The sequence below is a fragment of the Buceros rhinoceros genome, unplaced genomic scaffold (genome assembly GCF_000710305.1).
Source record: "Buceros rhinoceros silvestris isolate BGI_N320 unplaced genomic scaffold, ASM71030v1 scaffold26939, whole genome shotgun sequence".
Taxonomy (NCBI): domain Eukaryota; kingdom Metazoa; phylum Chordata; class Aves; order Bucerotiformes; family Bucerotidae; genus Buceros; species Buceros rhinoceros.
In genome coordinates, this window is record NW_010432557.1 from 6,577 (window position 1) to 24,820 (window position 18,244).

Genomic DNA, 18,244 nt, shown 5'->3' on the forward strand with positions numbered 1-18,244 from the left:
AATGCCCAGCTAACGAGGGCAGAGGATTTCAAGCTCTCTCGTTCTTGGAAGGAGCACCAGTGACCTGACATGACACTGCTTCCTAACGACCGCTTGCCTCACCCAAGCTGTTCATGTGAATGTGCACTTGATGCAAAAGCTCGGTCAGAAGCTCCCACCACCACGTCATTTCCTTCATGTCAATTCAGCCTATCATTTTTATTTTCTCGTGCCTTTTACCTGGAGGGTAAACTGCAAACCGCAGGCAAGGCAGAGCTAATGTCGCATACCAGGGGATTCGGCTGCCTCTGCCACTGAAGGGAGTAAGCCAGATCCCCTCCTCCCCCAAGGCTGCTCATTCCTGCCCCCTCTTTTGTGTTAGCACTAGAGGTCGTGCAGCTTCTCCTAGCTGCCAAGAGTTTGTTTTCAGGAGGACCAGAGACCTGATACCACTCACGCTATGGTCACGGGGTACCAGCACTGCTCCCAGACAACGGGTGGGAGCAAACAGCTGGGAGAGGACACAACAGATTGTCTCCTTTGGTACTATCACTGTCTCAGCTGGATGAGCTGAGCCACGAGCTGGCTGTAAAACTGCTCTCTACGCCTGGAAACCTGGCAAGCGCAGGAAATAAAGAGCATTACTCTCAGCTGAAATAGCTGTGGAGTCAGAAGGCAGTCACCTCCTCAGACCCACAAATTTCTCCAGCACACCAGTGTCAGTTCACAAAATCCTGTGAAAAACACCAAAAGACCCCCATTACACACGACCAGAGTTTGAAAATGCTACTCCCAAGCATCCGGTAGAACTGTATGTTCATGCTAAAAAATTATCATTCCTGATAGGATGCAAAATAGGTTATCCTAAAGGAGAGCAATTGTTCAGTCTTGCGTGCAGTTTACTGCAGTTCCCATCTCAGGCAAGGTCTGCAGCGTGCGCTGGGACCAACGCTGCTGGAGATGGCGTGAGGAGGTCCTGACCACTCTGCAGCATGCAGGGTACCGCTGTTCTGAAAAGATGTACTTGCCTTCATTACCCGGAGGACACCCAGAACTGAGGGGGCAGTAATGGTGTTGGAAATTCAGAATTTTTCAACCAGCTCTAAAACTGAGGTTCCTTTTCCCTCCACTGAAGAACCTGAGCAGTTCAATCCAAACTCCCACTAGAACCAATGAGAAAGATGCCCATGGGTGTTTGATAGGACCCAGGGATTCTGGTCTCTCGCAGTGCCAATGCTCAACAGAGTCGCTCCAGACTTTCTGTGAAGCCCCTTGGCAAAGCAGCTTCCAGCTCAGCGTTGCAGGGAAGAGATTTCAGCACAAATGCAGCTGATGCCCAGAGAGCTCGCATGGTCCTCTGGAAACCCCAAAGCAGCTCTGCGAGTATTACCTGTTTCATCACTGTACTCCCCGTCAGGGCAGTCCACGCACTCGAAGCAGCAGGTGGGCTCTCCCTCAATGATGCCCTTCCTCGTGCCCGGGAGGCAGTCCCTGCTGCAGTTAGAGAAGGGCACCTGCAAGAAAAGAGCCCGAGGAGGGTTAACGGTGGCAGTGCCCCACATTCAGTCTTTCTACAGCAGGACCTTCGGCTTCCGCCAAGGGTTTTACTGCTTGAGTAGCATGCTGGATGGAGAGCCTCAGAGGCTCACCTCTTCACAGAACAGATATATTTTGCACAGTAGTCCTTCCCCAACCCACTGCAGCGATTATTCGTTTGAAAGAACAGAACGAGGGATGGTAGGGAAGATCAGCAGATCTTTGTAACCTCTGCTGTGTTGTGAGCACTGCAAACTGGTGTGTGACCCATGATACACAGATCAGAAAACAGTAAGTAGGTGGTTAAAAGAAAAGTTAATCAATATCTACTGGCAGGAATTTGAGTCAGCCTGGGAGATGATGGGCTCTGACTGCTGATCCTTGATCCCATATATTGCATATTGACTGCTAACGATTTATACGAATTAAAACAGTTTTCTGAAACCCAGTTCCTCCTGTTTTTACAACACTGATCATCCAAAGATGCAAATCAGCAGCTCTGTGCAGACCCAAAGGCTTCCAGACTTCTGCTGCTGCAAACGATGCGCTGTGTCACCTGCTGGCTGTGTGTGCCACCTGGGCGTGGTCATATCTTGGCAACAAGTGGTTGCATGAGGATGCTCACCGCTCGCCTAATGCACACTGACAACAAGCTGTTCAGCCAAAGTCGAAGTCTCAGCCTTTTCTTGCACAGAAGTGCAACCTGAGGTTGAGCTCGCCTTTTCCCAACTAAATTAGGAGATTGAGCTGATGCAGAACACGGCTTTCTCATCTCAGCGGAGTTAAACCCGCAATCTCCATTGCCAGCAAAGTACCATGATCTGTATATACTTAAGGGGTCCTCTGTTTGGAAGCCTCCATCCACCTTTTTGGAAGTTTTCTGCTAGTTTGCCCAAGGTCTGCTAACCTGTTGATCTCCAGAAGCCTCCTGTGTGGAGGCACTTAGGCAGTGAGTCCAGGGTATGGTTTGGAAATCGCCTGTGTGGCCTCAGCCACAGGATAATAAGCAAGCCCTGGGTAGTGGTGGCAGCTGCTATGCAGAGGTGCCTATTTTGTGTCCCAGCTATTTACCTGCAGCTGAGAGCGGTCACTATTGCCTATAGAGCAACACAGCTACAGCTGCACCTATAGCTACAGCTTGGGACCGTTGTTTCTAGGCTGTTAATCAGGATTGCATTATTCATTGGACAGATCCGTACCCAGGGCACATCCCCGCAGCCCCCCCTTGCAGCACTCGCTCTTTGCTGTCACTACCTATCGCTATTAATGCAGTGCACTGTTGATACCTGTTCCCTGGGACAGGCTTTCAGCAGGCAGTGCAATCATCAAGAGGACTTCATGACTCTGGACTGTCTTTCCCAAGGCTGCCACTGATGATTTTGAACAGGGCTGAATCAAAGGTGCGGGACTGAAGTCATGCACTGCTTCCCCATTATCTACTAAGCTGACTGAGCTTCCAAGGAGGAAAATTAAATTGGTTTGGCATGATTTCATCTTGACAAATCCATGTCGGCTTTTGCTTATCAGTTTATTATCCTCTAAGTGTTTATAAACTGTTTGTTTTGTTTTTTCGTCTAGTCTTTCAGGTATCTGAAGCTCAGCTCCATCATGTGTAATACCTTTAGCTCTCCTGTATCTGCTTCCAAAAACAGGTATTACCATTACACTCCTCTAATCCTTTGAGACGTCACCCATCCTCCACACTTCTCAAAGATGAATTGCTAGTACTTTTGAGATTGCTTTGCTGCCTTCTTAAGTATTCTGTGGGGAATTTCATCAAGTTCTGCCAAGACAAATCTGTCTGTCTCACCTATTCTTTAACTTGTTCTTTTGCAAGTCTGGCCAATGCTAAAGTTACTGTGTTAAAATTAACTACATTTAATCTCTTTTTAAGGATGACAGGGGCACAGAAGTCTTCAATAAGTGAAGTACTGGCTACTCTTCTTGAGCAGAGCCTTTTCGATGAAGAAATTCAGACTCTGTAAGTCGAATAAAAGGCTGCAGCGGACACGGAGATCACAAATCCCTCCACTGGCACACAATTTGAATGCCCTGGCATGACACTCAGCAAAATCCAGTCTCATTTTTAACAGTTTAGGACAGAGAAGGAAGATAAATATTGCACTGCTCGAGGAATTTAGACCAAGAAAACACAATTACTCAGTTTAAGTAAATAACAATAAAATCCCAACTGTTGGAAAAGGTGCATTTGTAATGATCACTAGGAGAGGTTAGAATATCAGGTGTTTTTAATTCCACTTGTAGTTTGTGCTCGGAGACTCCAGCTGGGCTTAGAAAAGCCTGGGCCCAGTATTTCTGTGGTCATGTCCTCTGCCTGACCCCCGCCTCCTTCAGACAGCTCTGGATTTAAACCATAAGTGAAGGTGGGGTACCTGGAGTAGAGGTAAGGCTTAGCTGATGGCGTAGATAGATCGGGTAAGTGTAGCTGCTGCAGAAGAGCTACCTGATCTGTCACCCAATGTGAATAATAACCTGGAAGTGAGTTGATTTGTTCATTAATCAGGTGCTGATTTAACACGTCTAAACATTGCAGCAGGGCCTGGCAGTGACATTTCTAAGCTAACGCTCCCTGTGTCACCTCTCAGGCCACAAGCCTGATGCCCGCTCAGTATCTCGTCTGGGAGCCGGGGGTTCTGTCTAGGCTAGAGTCAGCTGCTGCCGGCTGTGACAGCAGCTCTCCTGGCTCTTGTCCAGAGATCTCTGCACCACATTCCCATCACACGGGGGAGACACAGCCCTGGCTGCCAGTGAAGACAGAGTCATGCTGAAACCATCTAACATATACGATGAAGGGGAGAAGGACTTAGGCCTGAATAAAATCAACGGCTACATCACACACTTCTGAGACTGCTCTAGCACCTTCTGGTAGATTCAACACATAGGTAGCAGGTAATGTCATCTGCCACTATTTGAGGACCATGTCCAAGTTAACCTGGGCAGACTGACAGGGCTTGTTCTGTTTGGTTTGGAAGGCAAGGGTGTGAGGAAGGCTCTGGGATGTGGAGGGTAAAGCCAGCAGAAAGAACTGTGAATTTAACTAGGAGCATGAAGAGATGCTTGATGCAGAAATACTGGGATCAGCATTGTTTTCGGCAATGAAACTAATGAACTCAGGAAAACTTGACTTAGTCAACAACCAGACTTGGGTAATGAATTTCTCATGCTTGTGAAAACAGCACTGCAGAATTCCAAACTACCTACCTGGGCTGGAAAAAAAAAGGCATTATTTAAACCAGTAATACCCAGGCTCATCAAATGCATAGGAGGGGAGAAGCAGCTGCCTGTTATTTCCAGAAGTGTGTAATGAGGGTGTGAAGGACTATGGCAGAAACCACATAAACAGTAAGACGAATGGATCTTTTAATGAGTCAGGGAGCCATAATACAGGAGTGTACGGGGTAAGTTCAAATTTCAGCTTGTGGAAACTTGGGAAAAGTTGCTGTGAGGATTTAAGCACTTACCTCCTTAGAGAATCCACTCCACAGGATCTTGTTTTCATTGATAAAGAGCCTCTCCCCTTTCTTGGCATAAACGTTGTAGTGCCCAACCTCTTCAAAGACGACTGAGCCATCCTCCGGAGAGAGATGCCAATTGATTATTGAGTAATTCCCTACCAGGTCCCCAAACTCATCAAAATCCACTTGTTCTCCCATGTTATTGGTGAAATTTAAGTGTCGCAGATGCTTGAGAACCTAGAGAGAAACAGAGGGACATCATGAACACCTGCGTGTCACCACCCTGCCACAGCACACATCTGCTATGGGGACTGAACTGGAAATACCCACTTTACTACAGTCCTTAATCTCTTAAAAATCAATTAATACAGCAGTAGCAGGCTTTCTCTCAGAGATATCACACGCGCACACAGACCCTGTGCAAGCCTTGTAGACAGCACAAGGTATCGCAGCCCTCAGGTGGTCGGCACCCATCTGTCACGCTTACCAGTTGCTACCCTATCATCACCCATTCAGCATTCTTCTTCTGAGTCACCCCTGTAAGCCCGTAGCTCTTCGCCAGGGGCAGAGAAGTGGCAGCAGTCACTAAGCATTCCAGTCACCCCCACACACACCGCTCCCACTGCACTTGCAACCACTCTGTGTAAATGCTCTCGGTTGGCATCGCTCGTCTCTGAATGATCAATCACTCGGAAACAGGAATGCTCGAGAAACAGTTCAAACTTGACTTTTGAGTGAAAAACCCCCAGCCCAACGCACTTCAGTGAAAAACAAAAAAATCAAGCTGGTTCACCACATGGCAGGCCTGGAACATTCATACCACTTTTTTCTTTGGCTCCTGTCTCCTAGTTGTGTAGTTTCAAGTAATCACATTCTGCCTGTCCCCATGTGTTGACTCCTATAATTTTCACCTCATGCCTTAAACTCATACACTGAAGTCAAGAGCAGTTAATCCCAGGGACAACTGCAGTTGCGAAATTCATGACCTAGATAGCCTGGCAGGTAGACCAAAGACACTGCAGCATGAACGAAAGCCTGTACTGGCAACTGTGATACCATGCATCCACATCGTATTCTTCAAAAGTTAGTTGCTGGTTTATGGACTTCTCAGGTATTTTTCCCCCCTCCCATTTCATGGAAGTTCTTAGTTTCTCTGTAGAGCTCATCTACAGAATGCTGAGGTGACTCTGAGGGCACCTGGCTGTCAGCTGCCCCTCGACCACTGCAGCATAAACCACGTGACAGCTTGTAAACCCTCTCTCTCACCTGCAAGTGCCCAAAAATATAACCCTGCCTGGCAAAATGTAAGAAAAAACAAAATGAAATAAATTTGTCTTGGCAGGCAGAGCCCTCCTCACCCCATAGACATAGAACAGACAATACTGTTTTGATGAAGCCTTTTCACCTGGAAACACAGGGAAAGTGGAACAGAATCACTTCATTAATTCCTATCAGTTTTGCTAAATTGTCTCATTTTTCTGTTTCCTTTTGGGATCCTCCTATCTCAAGCTAAAATCCCAAGAGCCACAGAGATACACTCCTCTCACTGCCTGTATCAATGCCAGCGTGAGAGAGTCTGGGAAAATCACAGAGGTACTACGCACAACATGGCTGGCAATGCCTTTTTAGCTTTGTGTGATGTTGATAGAACTACAGCAAAACATTGCCACAGTATTCAGTCTTTGAATAACGGGTGAGATGGCAGAGGCGGGATATTTTTCTTTCTCATCCCTGTTTGCCTTCTTCTGTAGAGGAGCTCTTCCATAAGATGTGCAGCTGGAATGACCTCACTGAAGAGCCAGGACCTGTTCCTGGAAAACCTCACCCTCTGATTGACATGGCAAAAGAAAGAGCTCTGTTCTGACACTCTGCTGTGGAGAGGAGCTGGGCTGTAGGGAAGAAAAGAGGAGACCGCTCCCCTCTCATCCCTGAGGGGCACCCAGGAAGATGCTACTTGCCCAGCTCCATCAGGGAACAGTGAGAACAGAGTGGAAGCAGCTCTGAAATCAGAACAGGTCTGCAGTGATCCCCGTACTGCATCAACTCACTCTAGCCTCACCTGCAGCTGGGCTGCAATCCTGGACGTGTTAGCAGGAACTCTGTCACTGTAGGTCCCAAGCACTTGGGAACCCACATTTCTCTGCAGACTCTAATACCTACCACCGAGTGACACCTGCAGCTTTGATGTCCAGATCAGATGTGAGTCGTCACATCGAGCTGAATGCCATGTTTCTCCTCACTGCAGCTCAGTAATGCACTCTCACGCAGCGCTGTAACGCTCTGCCGAGCACCACAATATCCTGACAGGATGTCACTGCTGTACAGATTACAGCTACTACACACTTTAGGAGACAATCTTGCAAGAGCTGTACTGAAGATTCTTCAGTTCAAGTCCTGCCTCTCCTGGCCAGCTGCAGCAGCAGGAGCCTGGCTGGCCTTAGAGTCAGCAAGATGAACAGCGGAGAAATTTCTGGATTCCCTGGATGTAATTTTTTGTTGTTGTTGTTTAAATTCGTAACACTCACCTCAATTCATCTATTCCTTTGCCTTACCTCCTGACACAAGGCTTCTTAGAAACTAATATATACCCCTGGCTACTGGAGGGTTTACGTAGGACTAGTTTTAGCAGCACGTTTCCCTTGGTCACACCGACACTATACCTGAGGATCCATGTTATAAACCATTTCATGTATAAGCTGGTATTGCTATCTGGAGGATGAATATTCATCTAAAAGCACTGATCTGCACTTCCTGTTGTCCTCCCCCAGGCACAGAATGTGCAGCCACAGCTGGGGAGCAGGAGAGCCCAGTTCATGCAGGAAAGACGCAAAATTCCAAATGGAGGGACAACAGGAACAACAGGCGTAACAAAACCCGTTCTCTCTTTCCAGCAAATACCAACGTTTGTCCTCAAGTCTAAATTTCTGAGGGGCAGCTTGTGAAATGATAACTGAGCGGCTACTAGGACATGTTCCTGTTTTAGAAGCCAAGAAAATCTGAGGATGATATCTGTATATCACACAAGTTCTGCTCTCTACAGGATGAAGATAGTTTAAACAGCCGAGGAATATATAAGCACTAAGCTTTAAAAGAGGAAGTTGTAGGCTCTGGATAACTACAGCACTCTTTTCTAGGCACCAGTCTATCAATGATTAGCTAAACAATTTACAGTTAAAAATGTGTCACTGTGTTTTGTTACTAAAGATAGAAACATAAACACCCAGGACTCAATCCACAAAGACTTAAAAGACCCTGCTTCAGCGAGGGCAAAAGCACGTGTCAGGGGTGCGTGCATCATATCCTGGAACCGAGGGTTTACGAAAGAAGTGCTGACCTCGTGGCTCGAACACACCATCAGAGCTGGTGGCAGCCTGCGGGGACGGCGTCGTGGAAGCTGCTGTCTTCGATGTATCTTTTTGTAATTTTTTCTTCTTTTTTTTTCCCCTCTATCACAAGCTCTACGATGAATTGCAATGCCTTTTAATTAAACCACCTGTTATTAGAAAAACTTGCAAGCTGCCTTCTAGTTCACCCTCCCATTATTCCTGGTGAGGCCATTCCCAGCCACGTAGCATCCCATGCTTTATCCCGGCTGGATATTCTGGGTCATGTGGTTTTCACTCTTACGGAAGGATCATAAAACCATAACGTAAATACAGTTGTATTAGGTCAGACTGGCAGCCCATCTGCCCAGGACCTGCTTCTGACTGTGGCCAACAGCAGATACCTCCAATATTCCCCAGAATAATCTCGCACATTTTGCAGCTCAGAGACTTCATGGGCCAAGGGTCTTTGAATCTGATAACCTGCAGTGGATTTTTCTTCCGTGATGTTGTACATTTGTTTTCTGCACCTGTGTGAACTTTTCACACCCACAGACTCCTACAGCAAGGAGATCTACATTTTATGAGAAAAGCACCTCTTGCCTGTTGGAACAGAGTAGCTACTAATCTCTTTTGATGACCTTCATGCTTGTGTTGGAAGGGATGAAGAACTGTCATTTGCTAGTCACCTTTTTCCTGCCTCTCAGAATTATACAGACCTTTGTCAGATCTCTCTTTAGCCCAGCTGATGAGCCCTGCCTGACTTTGCTGCTTCTTGTACAGAAGCTGTTCCATTGACCATTCTTCAAACTTTCCCAGTCTCCTTCATCAGTTCTGAGACCTGCACGTGATATTGAAGTGAGGTGCACCAAGGGTTAATAAAGTGGCCCCAGGGCACTCTGTTTACATTTCTGTCCCTTTTCCAGGGTGACTATTCTTAACAGTACTTTTGCTTCTTTGACTCAGTCAGAGATGAGGAGCCGCCCAACAACCTGTTGAAGTTTAAAGGTCTTGTTTGTGATTAGTCAGAACTCACCATCTATGTTTATCCTCTGCTGTCTTTCAACCAATTGTTCATCCATGTGAGGACTGAATTTGGTGACAGGCTACCAGAAATATTTTAGAAACCTGAGCATCTCTAAGAATAGGAACACGCGTATCTATACACACCCCAATGCTTTCAAAAAACTTCAGGAGGTTTGTGAGGTAGGGCATCTCTTCACAAAAGTCATGGTAACTCCTCCTCAGCATATTCTATTTTTCCTTCTTATTATTTTTAATTTTTACTACAGTAAAAGGGGTAATAATGGGCTCAGTCAGGGTCTCCTCATTCCTTGGATCTCCTCCAGAACCCATTTAGAAAATTGATGTCACATCTGTCAACTTTCTAAGACTGTTTCAAGTGAGGGATTGGTATCCATAGACAGCACTTCAACTGCTTCATTTGTGAGCTCTGGAAGTATGAAGGTTTGTTTGTTCTTGTGTCCCATAGCTGCTTCTACAGTCACTTCACTCAGACAGACCCTCCACAAGTCCCTCATAACTAACTAAACCCAGGAACCTTCTCAAGTTTGTCCATAAAGAGCACTCTTTTCTTCCGCCTTGGCCTTACCTTGTCTTTTGCAGTGATAATCTATCGCTCAGCAGACGGTCCTACTGTTTGAGAGAAGGATTTATGAGCTTTTACCCCATTTGCAGCCTGTTCCTCATTCTGTGTTTTGGCCTGCCTTATTTTCACATTTAAGCTGCCAGAGTTTATGATCCTTCCAAATTTACTCACTGGACATAACTCAGCCGTTTGAAGGATGCGGACTCACTTTTAATAAACACCACTTTTTTTTTACCTTTGTTTTGCCTTTCCCCACCTTTTCCTGACCTGCAACAGACACTTTGTGTCACTAACACTAGGGCTGGTAGCAGGCAAAAAAAATCCACTTAAATTGTAAATGCTGTCAGGCAGCAGGTAATTGTGCGTGCGTGTGTGTGTGCATGAATGTCCAAAGCTGAACTTCCGTACTCTGGAGCACAAACTAGCTGCAAAGAGTATGTACTAGTTGTCCATTTTGATAGCAGCTGGACTAAACAAAGGTGGCATGTCCTGAATCCTCCAGTTAGTAACAATATGTCAAACAGAACCCCCAGTTAGGAGGCTGATTGCAACCAAATCTAGGGCTTAGGGCTAGGAAGAAGGTGGTAAAGATCACGTCTGGATGAAAAACACTGAGAGTGGGGAAACGAATGACAGGGGATGCCCAGTGACCTTAGCCCGTAATGCTTGAGATGGGTAACCGTGAGGACCTGCACAGCACGAACTGACGAATTCCACCTTGACAGACTGCCCACAACGTCCCTGCTGGGAAGAGAAGGTGAGACCTAGTGAATGTGGGGAAAGCAAGGAAGTGTGTGAGGTATCAGTCAGGTAAAAAGCTCTAGTCTTGTTAATTCTTAAATAAACGTCAGTATCCAGACCTGGTAGGGGCTGTCGTTTACGGTCTCAGTTGTGACAGGTACTTAACTAGTCTTCATATACTGGCAAGGGTTTAATATCCTTGGCTTCCTTCTGCAGTTTCTTTCTAACATGTAATGGTCCTGCAAGAGAAGTGAACCTGGGCACATTATAGGCATCTGTCCCCATAAAAAACAAACAATTCCTTCTCCTAACATGCAGGTGCAAGGAATTCTGTCTTGACAGCTGACATACATTTTCTCACACTGAGTTTTGATTTCTGCCTTCCTAGCTATAACCAGGCCTGTAAAACAGGTCTTGACTGTTGGGTACCAAGTGTTTTTCTCTTTGCTTTGGTAGGGTGCCCGAGCTGAGACCAGTGAACGATTCCACTTCAGGGCTCAATGTGAAGATGAAAAGCTGGCAGCTGTACTGAAGATGGCAAGACCTCCCTTTCATTCTGAATTACTGAGGGTCTGTTCTCTCCTCCTGTTTTGGACTCCAAGGATCTGGAGAAGATACTTTCATAATGTTTAACAGGTGTAAGGACTTGAGAGTTCTAGTATCACACTAGCCCACTGGTGACAGCATACAGGATCTGATTTCTGCCAGTCGTCAAGTATCAGGAGGAAACATGCCCCTGCCAGTTCTGAAAGAGACACTTGCAAAATACTTTAAGAGAAATATTCCTTGAAGCAATAGTTTTTTCCTTTTCTTTCTTCTTTTTGTTTCCATCTATGTGTCTCTCTGTATTTACATGCTAGCAAAGCTCCGGTTTTTACTGTTTATAGGAACGTTTAACTCCTGATGCATTCCCTCCTTTGAATTATCTTGTTCTAGCTGGTTTTTATGTCGGGCCAACTCTTAGGCTCATCCAAAGGCAATGCTTCATCACAGTACCGACCAGTTCTGACCCAAAGGACCTGAGCAGGCAGGAGGGTGCTGCCCCTAGCCCCTTGAGTCAGTAATACTTGTTTCCAGAAGTCTGAGGCAGGGGAATATTAATTGGACCCAGCTCTTCTGCCCAAAGCATTCTTTTTGTCGGCAGGAGCTGAACTCTCCTGCCCTTTCTATAATCTCTCCTCCTCTTCTGCTGCCCATTGTGCACCAATGGGGACAACAATCAGTGCTGATGGTTTCTTTAATATTAATTTCACCTTTTTGCAAAGGCCACTCAGAAGATAACAGAGTTCTTCAGCCAGTAGAAGATGCGATTCATTACCATACACCACCTCTGGCATTCCACCTAAGCTGCCCGGTTGCTATTGGTTTTCCGCTCTGAAGAAGTGACAGTTAATACTGTTTATCATTATAAGCGTAACCCCTAAGGAGAAGTTGAAAGGGACCCAGGAACAGTGGGCGTGTAAAACACCTCACAAAAAAATGAGAAGTCTTTCTGTTACACGTGTCCAGCCCCAGGCACAAGGAGTGCCTGGTCTGTAGTTGGGATACGGGGCACGTCATGCTAAAATAACGACGACTTGTCATCACCTACTGTACAAGGACTGGTGTACACCTACAAGATCCAGAATTGAAACTGTCAGGCTGGTAGCAGTGCAGATGAACAAAGGGAGATAAACTCTGGAAGGGAATTCTGGAAAGACGGGGTGGACATCCCAGCTCTGGTGAAATGCTAGATCTGCCAGTGACGTGAAAAACAGGGTGAAACAAAGAGTTCAGTTCAAGAGTCAAGAATAGCTGTACAAAGGCTGTGAATAACTCAAGGACATTCAAAGTCGTTACACGTTGGTAAGAACCAAATGACATCCTTGAAAACCGAGGTAGGTCAGTGGACAGCATGACTGAAGGCTAAATGTGTATGACAAATATAATGTGCCTTATGTTAGAAATAAAAATTTAAGCTATTAATAATTTAAGCTATTCATAATCTTTACTGGAAACTAAATCAACCAACCACTCAAGACAAAGATCTGTTCATTATTGTAGGCAGCTCAGTAAAAACACTCTGTGCATTATGCAGTTGAAAGAGCAAACGAAATATTAGGAAATGAAAGTAAGAAAGAAAATTACACTGAAAAATATTGTGCCAAAATGTACATCAGTAGAAAAGGTACCCCTGGAAACGGCAGTTAGTTCTAGTCACTTGATCAGAAAAGAAGAAACAAATTAAAGGAAGATTAGAGAGATCCAGAGGTGGTGGTGGTGGCTCTGAGACCGTCAGTCTGGCTTCCATTGAAGAGAAATGAAAGTGCGGGGTTGTGTAACCGACATATGTAGTGGTTTGTGGGAATGAGGTGACATGTTGACACAGAAGCAGAGACCCCTACGCCTGCAAAAGCTGACCGACTTTATTCAGGTCTCCACGCAAGTACAGGACAGGACATCAAGCTGCCATGACAAGATGTGCTGATTGATTGGCACATAATTTAACTGATAATTGGTTTGGTTTAGTTCTGCTTCCATCACGGATATGAGATCCCCAGTCACTTGAGAGACGGATCTCTTCCACTGACCAGTGACCTCTGCTCACGGAGGGGCAGCAGTGGTGCTGACATGGGCACCCACACAGGCATTTTGTTTTTTCTTTGTGAGAGAGAAGCAGGCGCGCAAATAGAGTCTTGCAGAAACTGTACGAGGGAGGAACTCAGATGGACTGTGCTGGAAACACCTCCACTTGCTGCTCAGTGGAAGGTGCTTGGTGCTTCCTTTGTCTCATGCACGCTGCGAGCGCTCAGTCCACTTGGAAACCAGTGAAGCCTAGAGTTTCCTACGACAAGGACCGTTTGGTGACTAGGCTTGATCGGTTAGTTTCTGTGGTTTTCTAGCCAGCAACCAATGGATTCTGCTTTGCTGATTCAAAACTGCAGCAATTTTGATGCTTTCTTGACAGTGAAAGGTGATGGAAGTAACAAATTAATAGCTGCTACAAAGTAGGAGCAAGTCACTTAAAACAAAAATGTCAAAGACATGCATTTCATAATGGGACTCGATAAAAAATGCGACTAATCTGATTTAGGGTCAGATTTAATACCGTGCTATGTTTACAAGGGTGTCCAGAAAGAATTCAAAAAACACAAGCCTAGTGGATTTCACAGCAGAGGCTGCGCAGGTCAGGTCTAACTGAGATCCTTTAGAAAATTCCATTAGGTATTTACTGGTGTTTGCAAATGCCTGAAAATCCTTACAAAACTGGCTCTAAAATGCTTCAGAAGGACCTGTCTGCTGAGTCACAGAGCTTCCAAAAGGAATCAAGAAATGGTCTTACAGTATTTTGGCATCACACGGCTGGTTTTCCAGACTGATTTAACTATCAGTTAGGACATCAGAGGTCACATTAAGATGAGATCAGGATATTTTGTTTCCCGAAAGCCCTCCAAAACTCACGCTGGCCATGTGCACACCTGCTGTTCTGAGTGCACTTGTCTACAGAATGCAAGTCCCGAGCTTGTACTGCTTAATGCAAAGCTGATAGCTAACAAGACATCACTTAAAGCATGCTATGATAAAGGATAATGACTTTGCTAAGTGTGATGTGACTGGAAAATACAGTAAGAAACTTGTCATGCACTTGGCCTTGACCGGATCCACATGATACGCGAGGAAATAAACAGTGGGAACATCCTCTACATACATTCCAACTACAGGATTTTTTGAAACCAAAGATTTACATCAGAAAATGTCATGTGAAATCCGGTCAACTGAAACTCAGTGCAAATATGTTTTTTATACGAAACTTTAAAATGTGACCTTCAAGTCACAGTTTCATTTTTAATTGTAATTGATTTTTTTTTATAGGAAAAGGGGCAAACAATTTTGAATCTGTCAAAAAGCCTGTTTGGACAGTGTTGTTGCAGTTAACTGCAATTAGTGAGTTTGACTAACTCCAGGGGAGAAGAGAGATGACAAATGAGGTTTTTTTCATCTAATGTTTTCTCCTTTTTCTGTTTTAAATTAAGATCCAGCTGTCTGATGGTTCTCCAATGTATTCATACGGCTTAAAGCATGACATGGTACTATTAGTTCCCTAGAGCCCCAAAGAATCCTTCCTACAAGTAACTTCAGGAGTTAAGGCGTCTGGAGTAGCCTTGGTCACAGTTCAGTGCCAATCCCAAACAGACTTAATCTCATCTACTGACTGCAGAGGATTTCTTCTCGACCAAAATCGCTGGAGTGACAGCATTTCTCCCCTGTGAGTCTTAATGCAGTTCCTAGTAATCAGGAGAAAAATCGAGGTAGCAAAATGAAAAAAAAAAAAAAAACATCTGTGGAGAATCCCTAGATGTGGAATATAACACGAGAAAAAAAATCAAGCAGGCTTCTGACCAATCTCTGCCCCAGTGATGTGCAAGTGCAGGCCAGTGATGATGGAGAGCTCTGTACCCCACACAATGGAGAAAAACCATGGACAAGCTAGAAGAAAGGACTGAATGACTCTACCACATACATAATAAACTCATTATCAGTACAGAAATTTTGGCTGTGTTCATTAAAAGCTCATTAACTAAGGGGTAAATGATATTTTGCTATTATACCATACAAATGAAGCTCGAACAAGAATATTTATTTATGGTGTGCTCTAAAACAGACCATTCAAACAACACTGTGAAACACAAATATGATACGAATGGAAAGTAGAACATTAAAAAACCTGAAAAACAAAGAAAAATATCACTATGCTGCATATTAAGAAATTTCTTGAACATACTAAAATTGAAATGTGTCGGCTATGCCAGACCCTCATGACATAAGGCCATAAGAAGATGGAAAGCTAAAGAGACAGCTAAGGAGGGACAGGAAAGCTAAATGAATGATATGTTACTGTCCTTCCTATCAAAAAAAATCCACTGGACATCCTTATCCCAGGGGCACTTGTTTTAGAGCCATAATGTGACACTAACGGAGATAGAAGGTCCTTAGAAAGAGATTAGAGAACAGTTCAAGCATTTAAATTGGATCCAAAAGGCTGACAAAACCAGAGAGTTCACCACAGCACTCCTCGAGCAATAAAAACCTCGCTGATACGGTAGGTTTAGGATATAAGCATAAAAATGCCACTGGCTTTGAATGACAAAGTCAGTATGCTACCTAATACCATTCCACAGCAATCCCAGTCCACCCTCGTGGTACACAGGCATGGGTAACGCGCTCCCAACAGCGCGCCTGAAGCTCGCCTCCCTGTCAGTCCCTGTAGGGCATGAATCGGAGTTAACCCCTCTTACAAAGGCTTGTATTTCTGCTCAGTGGGCTGTCCAGGGCCAGCCTCTAATGGGCTGCAACAGCTGCCAAGCAAAGATAATATTGTCAAAGGCAGAGAGATGTCCTCTGTAACCAAAGGCTGCTTAGCCTGACATAAATTCCGGAAAAAACAATGAGAAAGCAAGAGTTTGGGGTTAAGGATTGATTAACACAAAATTATAGGACAGAAATATAATTGCCATCAGTCAACAATCTTTGAGGGATACACATCTTGTTAAATCCAAGTCTGGTTGACAAACCCCTTTAGAAGGGAAATATCTGAGCTTTACATTTAACGTAAAGCATCCATTCATAGATCAAGAACTGCCCCATAGATCTGTGAAAACAGATACTAACCAACCCAGATAGATCATCAGTCCTTGGGGAACGCCTCCAGCCTCAGTAGACAACACACCGTTACCCGGTGTGTTCTTCAATACTCTGGCAGCAAATACGAAAGTGCTGCTTCGAAAATTCGCAGAAAATGCATGGATTAAGGCAATGGCAAATAACAATCAAGACGATGCATTTCCCCCACATCACTCTCAAACATCTGTGTTTAATATCGTGAAATTCAGACTTATGCATAAGGAATTCCAGCCACAGGCACAGAAAGGGCACCACATCCTGCAAAGTATTACTGGCCACTTAATGTGACCTTTCCACTGCATGCTGTGGCAAGGAAGGCTAATGTAACTTGTGCATGTATAAATGAGGAAGTAATAAGAGGATGTAAATGTGTTCAATGTCTGGCTGAGCTGAGGCTGTTAAAGCAATACTGAATATATGCCAAAAAGAAAGATGAGTAAATGGGCAAGATACAGAAATAAAGCAGAAAATGCGTCTTATGACTAAAACCCCACTCTGTTTAAATTATCAAGATAAGACCAGGAAGCAATTTGATCAATCTGCATAAATACCGTGGAGAAAAATCATGAGTACTTCATCTGGACTCTTTAATCTAATAGAGCAAGGTCAAATAAGGACAAATGAAACTAAAGGTCAGTTAAATCCCAACTAGGAATATGACATGATCTGTTACAAGAGATGTGACCTGCCACAGGTCATACTAATAAAAAATAGTCTACTAGTCAGCATGTCTTTGGGGAAAATGCTAAACAGAAGTTGACTGGCCCTTTAGAAGAAAAATACGTAGGCTTTACATCCAACGTGAACTGTTTCTTAGCTGAATCAAGATTACCATCCTGAGTGTGGCATAAATTCACATAGTTTATTATACAAAGGATTTCAAACCGCATGATCATTTGGAAAGTGACTCCATTTGAACATTTTTTAAGCTCCCGTTTTGTGAAGAGAGGTGCTCCCTGGAAAGACAAATGTAGCGGTAAGGGTACAGTTGGAGCTCACTGTCAGCGCTGTTAGACGGTATTTGGTACTGTACTCTGTATGCTGCTGTCTTCACCTACAGCCATGATATGAAAGAACCATCATGGCCACCCAGTCTAGACTTGATGCCATAATCGCTTTGTTTTTCACTTGTGACAAATACAATATGGAGAAATCCACCGGGTACAATGGCCTGGGTGCTGTGTGTACTAACGGTGAACGATCTATTGGCAGAAGTCCTGACTGAGCAAACAATGGTTTGATGCTCTTGGGAGTCATCATATGGCACAATAACTATTATGGTGAAGTATCTAAAAGCTTAAGATAGGGCTCTTTTTATTAATTTATGTCTAAATTTCATACTAAATAATACAGAATTAAATGTCCAATTATTAAAGCTAATAATAGAGCCAATGGTTATCCTACGAGCTCAGGATATACTCGGGAGCTACATATAATGTCTTGCATAATCAAAAGCTGATAGAAATGTCTTTCCCAGGAGGTGCTTTAATGCCTTTTCTACCCAGCTGTGCAAAGAACAAATCTGTACACGTGTCTCTCTGCAGCCATTTGCTATCACTTTCTTCTAACAGCCCTTGATGCTTTATGTCTATCCGAAGTCCCAACAAGTTTTGAAAGTGCATCCGGCACAGAACGCTGCTGATGCTGATGTGAAGAACTGTGTCTTTCTCTAGGTCAGCAGTAAGTCATAGCTTTTGAGTGTAAATTCTACCCTGTTAGTTCCAAGTAGGAAAAATTACTTCAGTGCTTGGGTTAGCTGCCTCCGTGTTAGAAAGGGAACCAAATGATACTGCATATTTGGTGTCATTTCTTTTAATAAAACAACAGTCATTCATCAAACCTGAGTTCAATGGTTATTTATAATTTATTCAAGATCTACTATCCATTAAAAAAAAAAAAAAAAAAAAAAGAAAATTAAA

General features: G+C 44.3%; 1 protein-coding gene across 1 annotated transcript in view; it reads right to left on the minus strand.

Annotated features, from left to right (window-relative positions):
* Window positions 1-18,244, minus strand: part of CASR (calcium-sensing receptor) — a 38,895-nt gene that overhangs the window by 2,683 nt on the left and 17,968 nt on the right. Inside the window, exons 4-5 of the mRNA XM_010143836.1 lie at window positions 4,998-5,228; window positions 1,370-1,493 (exon numbers count right to left, since the gene is read on the minus strand). Of these exons, the coding sequence (XP_010142138.1) occupies window positions 1,370-1,493; window positions 4,998-5,228 (355 nt within the window). The remainder of the gene's footprint in view (window positions 1-1,369; window positions 1,494-4,997; window positions 5,229-18,244) is intronic.